Source organism: Actinia tenebrosa, unplaced genomic scaffold (assembly GCF_029948245.1).
Source record: "Actinia tenebrosa isolate PJP-AT-01 unplaced genomic scaffold, QUT_ActTen_1.0 PGA_scaffold6__47_contigs__length_16458017, whole genome shotgun sequence".
Taxonomy (NCBI): Eukaryota; Metazoa; Cnidaria; class Anthozoa; order Actiniaria; family Actiniidae; genus Actinia; species Actinia tenebrosa.
The window spans coordinates 9,523,431-9,540,822 of NW_028292583.1; the positions used below are offsets into that span (position 1 = coordinate 9,523,431).

Sequence of the window (17,392 nt, forward strand, 5' to 3'; positions counted from 1 at the left end):
CCACACGTGTCCGGAAATTTTTGTATCCGTATCCGGAAATGTTCGAAAACGGTCTCCCGAGTGGAAATTTTCGAATACGATCCGAATACGGATACGTGTGGACGGTCGTATCCGCAAATTTTCGAATACGATGACATAAACACGATTTTGCGCATGCTCGATAAGAAAAACTGTCCGTCCTAAGGGCTAGGCACTAGCGTGCATCAGATCGGATCATGAAATTTCCGGATACGTGTGGACAGTGAAAACGATTCGTATACGCTGCGTGTGGACGCGAACATTTTCGTATCCGCAAAAAAAAATTTGCGGATACAAAAATTTCCGGATACGTGTGGACGGGGCCTAACTTGCAAATACAAAGAAATCACACTGATCTTCGTTGAAATATGCGCCAATCTTTTCATATTTGTCAGTCTTGCATCCAAGGTAACATTGAAAAGGAAGATAATCTTATACATTTTTTATTAACTTTATTCTTAACTGATTAGTACGACAGCACGAAATAAGTTTATTTAGTTTGTTTTTGTCGTCCTTCCAAGGCTACAGAAATTTTTTTCTTAATTTAATAAATTAGTATATAAAAGCATGAGACGAAGTCGTTAGGTCTGGGCGGGAAATTTTTTTTCTCAATTTAAACAGTTAATTAGTATATAAGCACATGAGACGAAGTTTTTAAGTTTGAAACAATTTATATTTATTTTTCGTGCACTTAAAATACCTGCTGCTTTAAATCGTTATGACAATGATACCCGTCACAGGCCATTAGGGGAGGTACGTGTGAGTTATTTATGGCCACTTTTGCACCTGTATTTTTAACACACATGCATCAGGTAATCACGGACGTGACTGCTTCGATGGCTAACTGAACTTTTTCCTTTGGCTCAAGTAACCTTAGGAGTTAATTTATAAACTTTAGTTTGAAATTCTCGTTTGAAATTAACAAAGATATTTTTTAGTTTTGGAAAAGTTGAAAAATGTGAGTGGTATTTATTGTGTCATTTAACTGTTTGCATATTATCTTCATGAGAAGAGAGCTGTTTTGTTCTGGTTGTGTGTGTGTGGAACTATAAATCAAGGGTTCAAAAAATTACCAAATTTTTGCTCCAAAGTTACCCATCCTTTCCGTGCGGGGATGTCTTCCTTGACAATCTTCCTTCAGTAATCCTCTATTTTATTTCATTAAATATCAACAACCTGTATGACTTTCAATTGACATAAGCGTTGGTCTTAGGTCTCAAGAAGTATTTTAAAACAGTTGGTTGTAAATTGTTAACAAATTTAACAAAAACAAGACTAATTGCCCGTTCTTTGTCAGTCGATATCATGGTGATCTTTTGTGCACTAAATGTTCCTCTTCAGAGCTCTATTAATTTTTAAAACTCGATCGTAAACGATAGGTCTCTTTTTGATTCGAGGGTTTTTCTCCAGTATCTCCGGTTTTCCTCCCTCCGCAAAGCAAACCAATCTGTGAGTTCGCTTTGCCCTGACTTAGATCATCCCAGAGGCTGTTTCAGGGTTCGATCTGTGAGTTAGCCGTGCTCTGACTGGATCAGCCCAGAGGGTGTTCCATCAGTGAGTTAGCCATGCCCTGACTTTGATCAGCCCAGAGGTTGTTTCAGGGTTCGATCTGTGAGTTAGCCATACTCTGACATAGATCAACCCAAAGGTTGTTTCTAGGAATGATGTGTATGTTAGATTACTCGACTTATTTAAAGCATTCTGCTCGAAGTCCAGTAAAAAACCGATCAATTATTATTATTATTTGCCACAACTGGGCGTCGTTCAGTTTTGTGAACCTTTCTCTTTCTTTAAAAACAGTTCGACACGCGTGCATTGAAAAACCTGACCCCAAACGAATCGAGTTAAAACGGCATTTGTATTTTTCTAATCATTATTAATTAGATTTTATGGTATCTTCTGCGGGAATTCTCATGAACACAACGGTTGATTTGAAACAAAACAAAACAAACGAAGCCCAAACAGCGATTGTGTTTTTATGTATTGAAGTATGAAAAGCAGCTTGCCGCTTTTTCCTATATCGTTTTCATAGTCTATTAGAAATCTCAATATGGCAAATCAAAGACCATTGAAAAGATTTAAGTGAGAAAGAAATGAGTTTCCGCTTGATAACAGAGTTGTTTTGACTCCTTCTCGGCTTTGTTGCGAACCGAAATGTCAATAAACAATGGTTGTTTTGATTGAGTCTCCCGACGAAGCTAGTTTTGGCAAGCGAACCTCAATAAAAACACAGTTGATGTCGTGTCCGCTAAAAGCAGTTGTCGACCCCCTAAAGATAAAAACGGCTGGAAAACATCACCAAAACAACGCGAAGACGTCGCTTTAACGCACAGTGTCCTTTCAAAATTATCTTTATTCAAAGCGGGTTTTCAATTATAAAATGCTGTCAGACTATCAGGTTGTAGTTTTATTATAAACCCTGTTAATTATTGTAGCGTATTTTTTTTCGAATGAGGACTTGAGGAAGTTGATTCCTGCTGTGGGCCGAGTGTTGACCCTTGCGGTACTCCGCCCCAAGCTGCAAGTTGAAATGCAAATCGACATAGGACATTATCCATTACACTTTTAAATACGTCTCGATGGAGTATTTTTTATGAAATATTTTTTTACTCCGTTTAATTCATTTTTTAATTTCACGTTACATTGTATTGTTGTCCTTTATTATTTAGTTGATTTTTTAACAAGCCGATTCTGTTACTTAAAATGATGTTCAAGCTGCTTTGTTTTTCTTCAGTTTCGTTTTTTTGAAATTAAATCACCTCATAATATTATTATGATAATATTCGCTTTAACTCATAATGTAATAATGGTAATATTCGCTTTTTTCATTACCATTTAAGATACCTTCACCACGAGACGATTCTTTTTCTCAAATTATCAGCCAAGCTGTTTTGTTTTTTTGTTTTTTTTCTTTTCTTGTCTTTCTGTTTTGCTATTCCGACGTTGAATAAAATCACCTCATATTATAATAATGATAATACTGATTCGCTTTTTTAATTAGCACTTATTGAAATAAAATACCTTCACCACGAGCCGATTCCGCTTTTTTCTCCAATTATCAGTCAAGTTGTTTTGTTTTCCTTCTGTTTTGTTTTCGTTCTTCGGACATGGAAATAAAATTACCTCATAAAGACTTAGTAATAAACGACAAGCAAAGATAACATCTGTAGCTATTCGATCATCGATCATCGATCATCAATGTATTACAGAAATCTCTAGGTGTGTTCTGCGTATATAAATTGGCCATTAAATCTTTTCTCTAATCCTTTAAACCTAATTGGCCCAACAAGAATTGATAGATTAACGTAGGGACTCTACACGCATAATAGGAAAGTTCAGTACCAAATACCGAGTCTGTATTTCTTGTTTTGCTTGCTCATACTGACGAAGCTGGAGTCAAAAACAATCACGAACTACGGCCGTGTATCTTCAGTTATTCAATAGTTTTTGTCTTCTATAATTTCATGATTCTAAAACGCCATAAATATCGTCTTTGGATAAAGTCTTGCAAAACAGTCTTGATTAACAATGCATCAGTGAAACGGTTTTCAGAACCCCTGCTGATTGAAATCGGTTTGATTCAGTGGCTTTTGTTAGCTCTCTACGGGGAAGACGGCATTGTTTTTGACAACAAGAATCATATCCCAACTATTATCTAACTTAAGAGATTATTTATGAAGTTAAGACTATCGATATCCTTTGAGATAATTTGTCATGACGAAGTTATGCGGCATTGTTTGTCACAGCGAACATTTCCAAGTATTTTCTATTAACTCTTAAGAGATATTTAGTGAATCTTTTCACAAGTCTTATTTTCTTTATTTTCAAGTGATAGCTGTCGTTTATCGAGCCTGGAACTAGAAAATATTGAGCTACGAACAAAATATTTGCAAAGAGAAGCAAAATCAGGACGGTTAGATTTTATTTGGCGAGCTTTCCAAAAAGTAGGGAAAAAATACGATAATTTCTTAGCTCAATTGTGTCCCGTTACAACTTGAATCACATGTTTTAACTGCAATCACGTGTTTTGATTTCATTGCCATTTTAAGGTTACGGCATACCGTTCCGTCGTTCCGTCTATGAGCTCAGTAGTGTAAGTCAGTAACGAGGTTTTCTACTCATTCGATAACCATTCTAGCCCCCCCCCCCCCCCCCCCACCGCAACCGTTCTTAGTGGAGACTAAGCCATTTCAATGTTATGGCATGTCGTACCGTTTACGTCCTGTATTTCAGATTTCAGTACCATATGATGTTACCCCCTCATACAATAAACATTCTTATGGAAGCCATTTCAATGTTATGGCATGTACCGTTTACGTCCTGTATTTCAGTACCATATGATGTTACCCCCTCATACAATAAACATTCGTATGGAAGCCATTTCAATGTTATGGCACGTCGTACCGTTTATTACGTGCTGTATTTCAGTACCGTTTGATGTTAACCCCTCATACGATAAACATTCATATGGAAGCCATTTCAATGTTATGGCACGTCGTACCGTTTACGTCCTGTATTTCAGTACCATATGATGTTACCCCCTCATACAATAAACATTCGTATGGAAGCCATTTCAATGTTATGGCACGTCGTACCGTTTATTACGTGCTGTATTTCAGTACCGTATGATGTTACCCCCTCATACGATAACCATTCTTATGGAAGCCATTTCAATGTTATGGCATGTCGTACCGTTTACGTGCTGCCTATTTCAGTACCATATGATGTTACCCCCTCATACAATAAACATTCGTATGGAAGCCATTTCAATGTTATAGCACGTCGTACCGTTTACGTGCTGCCTATTTCAGTACCATATGATGTTACCCCCTCATACGATAACCATTCTTATGGGATGCCATTTTATTGTTAAGGCATGTCGTACCGTACCTCATACGATAACCATTATGGAAAGCCATTTCAATGTTGTGGCATGATAAAGCTCCCCAAGGACGTATGGAAGAGAGAAACGTGCGGTACGATGGCAGTAAGATGGGTTTCACTCCATGAACCAATCAATAGACAAAAGCACAAACACTATCCAATCAAAAGGCACTTAGTTTTGATATAATTTTCAAAATTACTTTAGTTTAATCCCCCCTCTCCTCCGCCTTTTACAGCAACTGTACCTCCTTATTTCCTTAAGCTACGTATTTCCTAAATCAAAGTGTGTTTGAATGAGAGTCATATCTGGCAAACATGTAGACTTAAATGATTTATAACGAAAAGCCTGTTATTTTAACTGATTTTATGAAAGATTTCCTTTCTTCGGCTTCTTTGGTTTACCTTGTCAGCAAAGATAGCAAAGATCCGTTTCTTAATTCCAATTCGATCATGGAACAAGGGCCGCGTCTTTGTTTGCCACTGGCTGTTAATAGCTACCCTTGTTTTTATTCAAGTATTTCTGTTGCTCGCTAACAACAAAATCAGTTTTTCTTATCTTTGTACGCTTGTCTTCGTTTCGGCATGCCCTTTCCATTCTCCTCTTTTTAGTTTCCTCCGAAAAGAATCCCCTGGGCAGCTTAGAACGTTACTTCTGGCTTGGCACTTCATTACATAGCCTCTTTAAACCGGGTGTCCATATCAGTATCCCAATTGATGTCCAAGATAAAAGGCTATATCCCTTAATAGGGTTTGTTTCCCTCTTAATCTCTGCCTTTTCTTCTTCCTGTAAACACGATCGTGTATCTTATACCTGGTTGCTATATAACATAAATGAATAGCTTTGAATGTAAAAAAAATCAAGAGGTAGAGAGATAATAGGGCGCATTCTTGAAGGCTCTGGCATGTGTACCACTGTTGTTGTACATTTCGTTCTTTTTTTAAAAGATCAATTTCTTTTGTCGGGTGAAACAAACATCGCTGCCAATTTTTGTTACCCCATTTAATAAATTCTTAAACCTAGTTGTTCTCTTATTGAATAATCTTTGTACAACGAGTAAATTGGAGTAACACGTGTGAATACCGGCTGAACTTGAAGTAAACAATGCACGAGCGCGCGGCGGACAGAAAGAGGCCAATTGTACGACTGCCTTTTCACAACTGAGTCCACTGCGCGTGTTGCTATTTGTGACCAAAAGCGAGTTTGATGAGAAGTCCTTTTGACAAGGCAAACTCGACCACGTTCAAGGCTAACGCAACACATTGTTCACGGGGGTGGTATTGTCTCTTTTCATTTGCTCATTTTGTACTCTAAATGTCATTTTTACGCCAATATGATTACCTAACATAAAATACTTCGGGGTCAACGCATGAAGATTAAGAAGCAATAATAATTTAACACTTTTGACAACTTTTCAATGTTTTCCCCCGCAAAGATTTTATGTTATGTTTTCGTACACAGAAAAAAGTTTGTATATAGTACAAGTTTAGTGTATCTATTCTTTTTGACCATTTCAAAAGAGTGTCTTAAATCCTTCTGGATTTAAAGTTTAAAGCCCCCTAATATAACCAAAGGATTTGATATCACTTTTGGTATTCAGAGCATGGACCAGCATGTTTTAGTCTTTGTTTCGTGGAAGCGACTTGACCACCAGTTAGATGCCATATGTTAGTTATGCTAGAAAACAACTTGATCTCTGCCTGGTGGGTATTGTACGATCTAATGATCAGACCGCGTGCACGGGACTATCCCAGCACGCGTGCAAGGCAGTACCTTTGAAAAGAGGATCTCTGGTTCTATGTATTTATTCATTAAACCTGAAAAGCTTCTTTGATTTGAAAAAGACGTCTACGGGTGTTGATTTAAAAGTCTTGTTTAAGGACGATCATAGCCGCTGAATATTTGCATTTTATTATATACTGTGTCAACATCGACCACATTTGTACCGATCGTTTTCTGCTAATTATCTCCAGAAAGCAAACCTCCCTCGTTCTTCAAGACCAGTGGATACAACATACAGTTGTTAGTAATAACTACATTCTCCTTACAGCTGGTAATTGTGAGTTCGCATTGAATTACCGGCAAATTACCTCGGAAGAATAGACAAACGTGCCTTTCTTGTCTTGTTGTGTTCGCGTTTGATCCCCTTTGTTTGCCTTTTGAATCAGTTATGTTTCGTTTATGACTGGTGCTGTCTTTCTTAGCCACTAATCAACACCTCTATCTTGAGGCAGACTACTTGAAAATCTATCTACACTCCAGCGTAGTTAAAAAACACGACCTTGAATGTTAGTTTTTGTACCTTTTGAGTTTGAAGTCTGGTCCACGCGTCAGGTGTTTAAGTTTTGCCAAACTTTAAGGCTTATTAACACTTTGTCTCGTGCGAGTCTTTAAACCTCTTTTCTTTTTCATTTCGGACGGTAAAACAATAAAGTTATTGTAATCCACCAAAACAATTAAAAGTACAACATATGAGCATTTAGTAGGTTTTCTTCGTTTTCCTTTTTGAAGTATGTGACTTGCTTCAGAAATGTTGATTGCATTAATTCATAATATCTTCGTCCTAGTTCAAAATCTAATGGAAAAACTAAGAATTTTACACTCTTAATTGTGAGTCATAAACTATAAAGCGCTGCATTTCACTTTAACACAGGTACCCCAAGGTGTTAATAAGAATATTCCCAATCATAATGAAATCATTTTAACTTATACCGCGACTGAATGGTTTGAACCTCACAGTAAAAATATATATGAACTCAAATAGTATTGATGTAAAGTATTTTTAATAAGGACGCTATTTCAAGAATCTTTTTCCAATGCTGTAAAAATAGTGAATTACGTTACGAATTTGTACATTTTATTGTAATTATTCTAATACGACTCTTCATATTCAGTATTTTACAATTATTTTCTTTTGAAATGATTTTTCTTTTTTAATGCTTCTTCTTTAATCTGACGACCCAATCATTTTTTCTTGTCATTTTTGCTTAACAAAAACGTTTAGGACAGCTTTTACTATATCTTTGATATAACCAGTCAAAATTGTTATCCATTAAGCTAGAAAATCAAAAATATAATCCATATTCAAAGTTTAGCTTTGGGTTAAGGTTAGTTAAAGTTTTGCAAAAAAAAAAAAATTGAAACGTGTCGATAATATGGCTCTGAAATTGTTTGCGACAAAATACCAGAAAATCTATCTTGTTTGTCTTTTGTATTATTAGTAATACATCAATAAATTGAAGATATATTGATTGATTTTCAACTCAAATATATCCGCAAATGTTGTTTTTATTTACAATTGAAAGTTATTTAAAGCAAGTACGGCGAATGAATAAAAAATTTCTCGAAGTCGAAAGCTAAAGTCAACTGCTCAAATCAACGAGAAGTAGGTCTGTCTTCAAAACTATCGGCCAATTATTCAAATTACATTGAACACAAAAAAAGAAATCCCCATTTCCTCAATAAAGAATATGATATAGATAAAATATTCAAACAGAATATATTGAAGCTAAGTATTTTTCAAAGTTTAATTCTAGTCTTCTCGGCTTTCTTTTCCGGGTCCTTTCGCTAGTTTTCCAGGTTTTTTTAAAAGCCTACTGCCTACTGCCATTGTTTTGGTTCTGTGTTACGCTTAAGAGGAGTTACCTATCTATCAGTTCTATATTCTCAGTACCAGATGTTTTCACAATAACCTCGTATATTTAACCGCAGTAATGATATTTCAAAAGTCCAAGAACTCAAGTACAAAAAATAAAGCTTTTATCTCAAACAAGTGAAACAGCTACGATTCTATATAGAAAAGCTTTAAACCATCTGCAAAACTAGAAATTTTTTTCGCCCATGAAAAAAAAAATTCTGAGGCTAGCTCAGAATTTATTATTAAAGATTTAGTAAAATGGGCGTCTGGATATTTAAATATGATGACTAGGACTCTTCAAACTTTGACTTAGTAAATTCAGACAGAAGTGAACATCCAATCTTTCAAATTTATCTTAATACATCGTCCTTTTTTTTTTATTATTATTTTAAAAAACAGCCTAGGGTTTTTCGAACTTTTCACTTTATAACCAAACTTTTTCAATCTGTTTATTAGCGCTTTTCTGAGAATTCCTGCAGCAAGTTTATTCATTTTTGCCGGAACCGATGTGAAATTGTTTTAAATCCTTATTTCCTGAAAGGAAATTCGTTGAGAGTAAGACAGCCGGGTGGAATTAGTTATTGCTCATATAGAAGACTGCAATGTTAGAGACTGTCGCAACCATCTGCTGAAGAAACTTGTCAAAAACTTAAGACTTTTTATTCGTTTTCTGCACCATAGTTTTCTTAAATCATCTTACTTGACCAAAATTAGAAAGTACATTTTTACAAAGAAGTCCATTCCGTCTTTTGACAGTTCGAAATTTTATTTTCGAAGCACAAAACGCAATTTAAATCAAGGGGAAAAAGATCGTCAAAATTAGCTCACGCAGTCAGTGGCCAGTATGAATTAGGCTTATATTGAAGGCATTAGAACTAGATTGGTCACAAGCAATCAAATTTTTCGACACCTTTATTAAATGGGTCTTTGGAACATCTTTCCTGACGTCGAGGATCTTGAATGCGAATGATCACTTGCTGTTCAAGAATCAACAGCTTGGGCATTATACTGTCATTAGGCAAGAGACAGTTCACCTTTATATTTCAATTCTTAGTTCAGCTAGAACATACTTATTTCCTGAACCAGATAAATTCAAAACTCGAAAGCAGTGGTAACCATTATGGGTGAAAAAGTATCGTGACTTGAAAACTTAGTTCTAATGAATAATTTTCTTGCGCTTGTTAAGTCGAGCACGCGCGTTAATCGAAGATCTCAGTGGGTTATCTGATAGTCATAGCATATATTTCTAATTTAAAGTCTTTAAAATCGAATATGGGGGCATATGGTATAGCAAACTAAGGTTGTACTGCCTATAAGGCGTCAAACTCATTGAACAGTCGTTAATCACAGCGTTAGTGTAACCTTGTACTGGTTCAACTATCAACAACTCTCCGGTAAAGAACGACATTGCAAAATATTATTGCCAATACTTCCTTCCTTAGTGAACCATAATGTAAGTTCCGATAAGATATCTTCTTTTTTTTTTTTTACATATATCTCGGTTTTGTTCAAAGTGGGATTTTTATTGGGTTTTTACTTAAACACGTCACACACACACACACACTTCGTATCGTAGTTAGATCCATGTACCTTTGTCAAAGATGGCCGAAACCTATTCAACAGTAAATAATACAACACAGCTATATATTAAACAATTCAAACCCTTTTTAGCTCTTTTTTCCTTCTTACAGATCGTGAATTTGATTAGTATTACTGGAGTATCACCTAATGACGCACATCAGAATAATCGTGGAATTTCTAACGACCTGATTTTTTGTTTTTAATTTTTCTTTTGGGAGGAGACTTGAGGTTGATTACAATTTAAAGTCTTTTGTCATACGACAAGTCTCGAAACCTAGAAACCATGATCGTATGAACATTTCGCATTGTTTTCTACATAAACAAACAAATGGAACCTTAGATACAAGGATAAGCTTCACTGTTTAACTATCCTTACAATAGCGAGTGAAGAAAAGAAAAGAAATGTTTCGAATAGAAATTCTCCAAACATTTTACTTCTATTTTTACACTACGGCCACAGAATCGTGCAAACGTGCTTCTTTGCACTTTCGGGTTGGCTAGAGAGAAGTAATTGTAATAATTTCTAATTTTCACCTGGCTTCCTTTGAGTATTCATAGCTGGTATTGCATTGTACATTATAAGTGCCGTACAATCTCTAGAATTCTTTTGAACAAGTTTGATCTTCGATGAATAGACAATTACAACAATGTACTAAATTATTAACGATCCCAAAATATTTTGTTAGTCTCTTGTAAAATGCCGAATAGCTTAGTAAAAATATATTAATTTTTCCATGAAATTGTTATACCGAGAACATTAGCCATAATTCCACTCTTTCATATATATCATAATTTTTTCATCCTGTTCTCAAAATTTTACTTTCGCCATTATTTTTTTACCTTTTCTTCGTTTTGTTTTTTAAAATCATATCTCTCGAATTTCCTTTTTTTTTTTCTTCTTCTTCTTCTTCTTCTTTTTTCTTAGCAAATAATATGTTTTGCTGCAGAATTTACTCCTAATGATAATAATTTCGGGTTATAAAACTCGTGGAAATTATGCGCTTGAACGAGAAAGTATTGCGGATTGTGGCTAAGGAAACTACGTAGTGAAGCGTGACTAAGTGTGCTGGGGTCCTGCCTTTACAACGATTACAAAAACAGGAACTTTCTAATCTCAGCATGTCCTAACTTTTTATTCAAACAAATGCACTGCAAAAGATCCTTAGAATTGGCTAAACGGATCATAGAAACAGCATTTCGAGGTAGAAAATCCAAGTTTCGTTTTATATATTGTTTTTATAGCACAGTTATTAAGTGAGTTTAGGCGCGTGTTAGGATTCTTGATTATAACCCATTCATGGCTGAAGAGCTTCGCAAGTTCCTTTGTTCCATTTAATTTCATTGACTTTGGTTTGTTCATTTTGTACTCTTTGTTCTAAGTAACAAAACAGTTTGATCTTTATTTTTATTTTTATTTGTTGGCGTAACAGTCTTGTGTATGCCATTTTTAGCCCTTTTTGCTCTTTATCAAAATATCAAGTCCTTTATTTTTTCTTCAAAACACAAAAATCAAAACTATTAAAGAAGACAATGCTAAAACGAAGAAAAATCTTCATAAGAATAATCCCTGCTTACACAAAAACATGTCCAGAATAAAAACCAAGGTCCTTTTAGTTAATGCAGTTGTTTACTAGAGGAGTAAATCTACCCAACTCTTCCATAATTAGCTCAAATAATTACAGAAGCTTACCAGGTTTTTTTTGTTTTTTGTTTTTTTGAATGTTTTCTATTATAATCTAAAACGTACCTGCGACATCTGGTCAAAGTGATGAAAACTCTGAAGTGTCCAACTAGAAGAAACTAATTACAAATATAGAATGGTCTGCAAATCATAGAAAATCTTTGCTTAAGTTGAATTAGCTTCTCTATGCTTGATTACTTTATGTGGAATTTCACTTTCGGAATATTTGAGATATCTTCAAACTTCAACAAATCGACTTAATTGAATTCAACCACGTTTGTAAACAAATCTACTGCTAAGCCGGTACATAAGGCTTCATATTATATAAAGACTCCACACTTAATACTCGGCTCGGTTTTTTTTGTAATAAAATACTCTTGTGACCGAAATTTTCGTTCCACATTTTTTAGCGTTGAATGAAATATTTGAAATCATTAAACAAAGCTTTGTTTTATATTTTTACTATATTTTTAAATTCTTGGCCTGATTAGCACTACTTGCTTATCCACGTGTTTGGCAACAGGCATTTCTCGTGTTTCCTTCCACGAAATAAGAAACCAAGTAATCTTCTTTACACCTTATATCAAAACCTTTAAAACTATTAGCTATATTTATATACATATTATTTTTGATTCTTGAACGGTATTAATTATGTACAAGAAAAGCGGAATTCATTTAGGGGAGTTTCAAAATGTTTTCGACTGGTATCCATCGTAAGACCAAAAGATCGGAAGTTCGCGATCAAAATTAGATTTTCTGAAGTAACTTGACAAGTGATTCTAATTCAGTACATTTTTTAATGCCGGCAATTGAATGTTATGTACTTATCTTGCAATAATAAAAAACTGCTATTAACGAGTATAATTTTGAATTCAACTCAAAATTAATCAATTTAAAAAATATCAAAACTTTTTAACCCTTTCAGACTAGAGTTACGAAAAAAAGGGAGTTTCATCTTGAAATTATCGAAATTATCCCCACATATCCATTGTTTCAAATGTTTTTAAAATGGTATAATATGAAGTCCGTCTTAGTTCGTTAGACTAATTAAGTTTGGCTATAAGTTGTGGTTTATTAAGCGAATTGTTTACCAAGCATCCTAAAGTTGTTTCAACTATCACACCTTGTGAATAAATGCCTACTATTTACTTCCACAAATATCTCATTTCCTAAAGGCTATATTAAAAGGAAAATCTACGTCATGATCATCTTCAGTTAGTTAACCTGCTTCCGGACAGATTTAAGATAATTATGAGTGTAAATATATAAGATTTTTATCTGTATTGGCGTGGTGTTACCTGAATACCCACAGCGAACGAAATGTTTTTAAACGCCTTGAAAACGAAAGTCGAATATTTCCACGTAGCAAAATTTAATATCAGATAAAGAAATGCAGTAGAAATTAAAAAGAAGGGCAAATAGATGGTGAATTCCTACGAAAATATTATTAGTTCAGGATGAGTAATTATTGTTTGTTCTGATTGGAGTCGCCTTATTGAATTCCAACATGAACTTGATTCTAAAATTGTCCTTAACCATTGATTCGTGTTCAGCAATGGATAAACGATAGCAGTGGGTGGTTAGTCAAGACCTGTGATACTGGTAACAAGAAACAAAACAAACTTCTGGAGAGAACTAGTGCCCGCCATGTGTGAAGCGGCTAGCTAGTTACCAAGGACCCGTGGCGCTGTCCACAATGATTTCCCTGGGCTAGCAACACAACTGATATGACATTTTAATTTTGTTTCGTAAAGATAATTGGGAAAGCTATTAAACAACATTTGTTTGCGCTGTGATAAGTCTAATTTACGTTCGATTCTGCAAAGAAAATATTCGTTACCCAAAAAGGTATTAAATTGAAGCCAAAAGTTACAATATTTTTCATCTTTTTCCCCCATCACTGTAGGTGTTTAAAAATGAAGGCGAAAACACAAAAAAATAATCGAACTTCGTTGGGAATCGGTTGACAAACAAATCATAACTCCAAAATAGTATTAAATTTTTATTTTTGTCTTTCCTTTTTTTTTCATATCCTCGGACAAAATAGGCTCTAAACTCGATAGCATAGAAATTTGAAATCAATAACGAGTTTAATAATTTGATGTAAAAGAAAGGCGTTAAGCGTAATTTTGTCCCAATTCGTTTTAGTTAAATGGGCCAAATTAAGTAGTTAAATTAGCAATAACAGTGAAAATGGCGAGATTCAAATTCTAAATGAGTGAAGTTTAATTTGTTTGACAATCTTAGTAATGTAATAGACTCACCAGATACTAGAAACTAGAAAAAATACTGTTTGTGATTACACAGGAAAACTCAATACCGTCAATCGCAAAGCTAACTTTGATACAATTCCAAGTAGATCGATGCAATCTTAATTATTATTACTCGAGGCCGCCGAAAAGACTCAAGTGAATTCCCAACAATCGGATTGTCAGTTAGTGTTGGCAGGTGATACGAGAGTCACTAAATCCTTTAAAAAGAACATTATGGGGTCACTATATCAATGTACCCGTAAATAGGCAGGCTCTAGTCATTCAGAAATACGACAATACAAATTTCCCCCAGACAAGAATTTTGACCGCCAAAGTTAGAAACCCTACTACAAGACTGTCACGGCTTTGAGAGAAAGCTTGAGGTAATCCTGAAAGCTTTAGTTAAAAGTTGTGATACAATTAACCGGGCTTTAAACTGTTTTCTGGGATTTTAAAGATCGTTCATTATTTATGATTTCTTTTATAATACTCACAATAGCGTACGTAAATTGGCAATAGCAGCACACGTGGGTCTAGTATTTGACTAAGCATATATAGGCTGAGAGAACTCTCGACCGACAGCATTCGTCACTGACCTGCCTACCGTTCAAAGCTCAGTCATGTCTTCCTCATTCTACATCGATTCTTTGATACAAGTCTCCAAAGCCAAGTCTGCATCGACATCGTCAGACCCAAGGCGTCACTCGTATGATTCTCCAGTTCCTTGTTCGTGTTGTTGGAGTCCAACACAACCCGAACCACCAAACAGCTTATGTCAACTCTGTATCCCTTCGAATCCTGCTGTTCATCAGTTCATGCACGTCCGTGGAGCTACTATTCCTACAGCTGCACTGTATTCACGAGAACTGACCGCCAAGGATCATATCTTGCTTCAACAACGCTACCCTACAGATGAAGACCGCGCTCACCTAGCCGATTATGGTAAGTTTTTATCTTCAAATCTTCATTTCTGCTGTTGAAAAGCCTAAAGTGACAGGTGTTCGTTCATCTATAACCCTGTAATGAACCCTAAATCTCTGATCAACGATTTAAAGTTCGAATTATCTAATTACAACAATGGCTACAACTATTTATCTAATAATCGTTTCTTGTTTTTTTCCAGTGTCTTCCCGAGACTCCAGTAACCTAAACAGAGGAAATTCAAGGTCCAAAAGAATCCGTACTGCTTACACAAGCATGCAACTCCTGGAGCTAGAAAAAGAGTTCAGCCAAAATAGGTATTTATCTCGTCTAAGAAGAATACAGATCGCTGCCCTACTTGATTTATCAGAAAAACAAGTCAAAATCTGGTTCCAGAACAGAAGAGTAAAGTGGAAGAAGGACAAGAAAGCTGCTCAACACGGGACCATTGTTGACAGTCCGCAGTGCTCGCCAGGCTCGCCAACGAGTTAAAAAACTAGAATCTAAGGTAGAAGTGTACATCCTGCACTATTCCAACTTGTTCAAATTTGTATAGATTGTATAATAATGTATATAAAATATATTAACTTTAAGTTATATTCCATGAAGGAAAAAGTCTTGACCAAGAAAAAAAATTTTGAACTGAAATGACGTGAACTTTAGCCAAGTTAATAGGCTCATTTATCTCGGGTTTTAATTAGTTTTACCACATAATAGCATTTTACAGTTTGTAATTATTGATCACGATCATCTAGCCAAGGGTTTTATCCAAGTTAGTTTTGTGTTTTGGAAGAAAGTCTTATGAAGAATTAAAAAAATAAATTGCTTCAAGGCTTCCTTACTGAAGCGACAACAGAATACTCACTTTCTGTTCATAAAAAATATTTTATAAATCTATATAGCATGCTTGTTTGTACAAAATATCAGTCATCTCAACTGGAATTACCAAAAATAAACTATTTGATAATTGAATGTTTGAGAGTCTTTTCCTCGAATTAGCTCGGGGATATTTGTAAAGAGAAAGGTTTGCCAAGAAAAGGGTTTCAAAATCTCCGGGGAAAAAAACACAAAGAAACATCCCATCACATCGACACAAGCGCGACCCCAGTACAAAAAAAAGTGTTTTGAAATGATGATAAAATGGCCGGGTTTTTTTTTCCAAGATAATATCTCCAGTTCAGCCTGCGTCGATTCACAATTGAAACTACTCCAGGAATCTATCGTGTCTTAATAGAGTTAGCGCGTGCCATTGAATAAGGAATTCTCATTTCTTTCTTATAAGTATCACCACCATATTCATTAAGTCTCTTATCGATCTTTATCGAAGTTTTTTAAACCGTATCTAGCCTTTTCTCTTTTTGACCGTGTTAACTAACTCGCGATGTTTTTTTTTATTTTACCCCAACACGCTTTCAGAAGTATTAGGTATTTGGTAATTCTATAGCTCGATGTTATATCGAAGGGTTTTGGAGAAGCGCAGGCACGGCGCCGTGCTGGTTTCACTTAAGAACAATTTCAAGCTTCAAAAGTCGATAAGTTTTCCACTGCACTCAAAAGTATTGAACAGTTTTACACCTGTTAAAGATCAACTTTTTAACAGGTGATATTTTTGGCTTTACAATGTCCATGTTCTATCTTTCTTTCTTTCTTTCTCTCTCTCTCTTTTCATGGCGTATCTTATGGCAACGGGCGCGTTGGTTTTGACAAGCAAGACAAAGGCGCGTTCAAGCGATCCTTCCTTTCCAAAAACCTGTTGTTATACTTTACTCTTTAGGCACAAAACCCAAATATGAGCGCATCTAGCCAGAGTATCCATCCCAGTCAACTACTTTCCTGACATTAGATGAAAATTCTCTTGCTCACTAGACTTATTTACTAATAAGTCATTTTAAGATCTTTCAGAATTAAATCTGCTGTAAACATCGCTTCAAGACACCGTAGCTAACGAGTTTTAAAGACTCATTTAGTTCAATATTGAAGACAAATACAACCACCAGCTTAGTGTTATCTATGCAAAAAAAAAAAAAAAAAATCTTCCTTCTCGCGTGGGGCAAAATTTCGCCCGAAACGTTTTGGGCTGTTGCCAGGTTCAGCTTTATCGCATAAATACAAACGCGGTATGTAGCATCCATTGCAAGGTTATTTGAAAGTGCGATTTCGAAGACTATAGCTGAGTTAACATCCTGCGAGAAGGGATACAAGTCATGATAATTAGTCATAACGAGTGAAGCGAATCAAAACAAACTTTCAAACTGCCTGAAAATTAGTGATTAATTCAACAATTTAGAGTATTCAACTGATACTCAGAAGTTAGCCTAGCGCTACAAAGTCAACGTCTTTTATTTGTTTTTAAAAGACAAGCCACGAGAGCCTGCAATAGACACAATCTATCAATTTTTTACTTGCATATTTAAGGTTTT

General features: G+C 35.3%; 1 protein-coding gene across 2 annotated transcripts; it reads left to right on the forward strand.

Annotated features, from left to right (window-relative positions):
• The first annotated feature begins 52 nt into the window (after positions 1–52).
• On the forward strand, positions 53–15,944 carry LOC116304351 (homeobox protein Hox-B4a). Of its 2 annotated transcripts, none has more exons than XM_031714076.2 (3): positions 53–426; positions 14,551–14,993; positions 15,175–15,944. In XM_031714076.2, exons 2-3 carry the CDS (start codon positions 14,672–14,674, stop codon positions 15,462–15,464), a joined length of 612 nt encoding a protein of 203 aa, XP_031569936.1. In that variant the 5' UTR covers positions 53–426; positions 14,551–14,671; the 3' UTR covers positions 15,465–15,944. The 2 variants fall into 2 exon arrangements, with proteins under 2 accessions (XP_031569936.1, XP_031569937.1); XM_031714077.2 differs by lacking the exon at positions 53–426 and adding an exon at positions 9,880–9,990.
• The last annotated feature ends 1,448 nt before the right edge of the window (positions 15,945–17,392 follow it).

Bases quoted from the DNA above. Each gene is read 5' to 3' on its own strand.
- LOC116304351 (XM_031714076.2), top strand. From the start codon at position 14,672: ATGTCTTCCTCATTCTACATCGATTCTTTGATACAAGTCTCCAAAGCC. The intron at 14,994-15,174 runs GTAAGTTTTTAT...GTTTTTTTCCAG, and splicing joins CGCTCACCTAGCCGATTATG to TGTCTTCCCGAGACTCCAGT.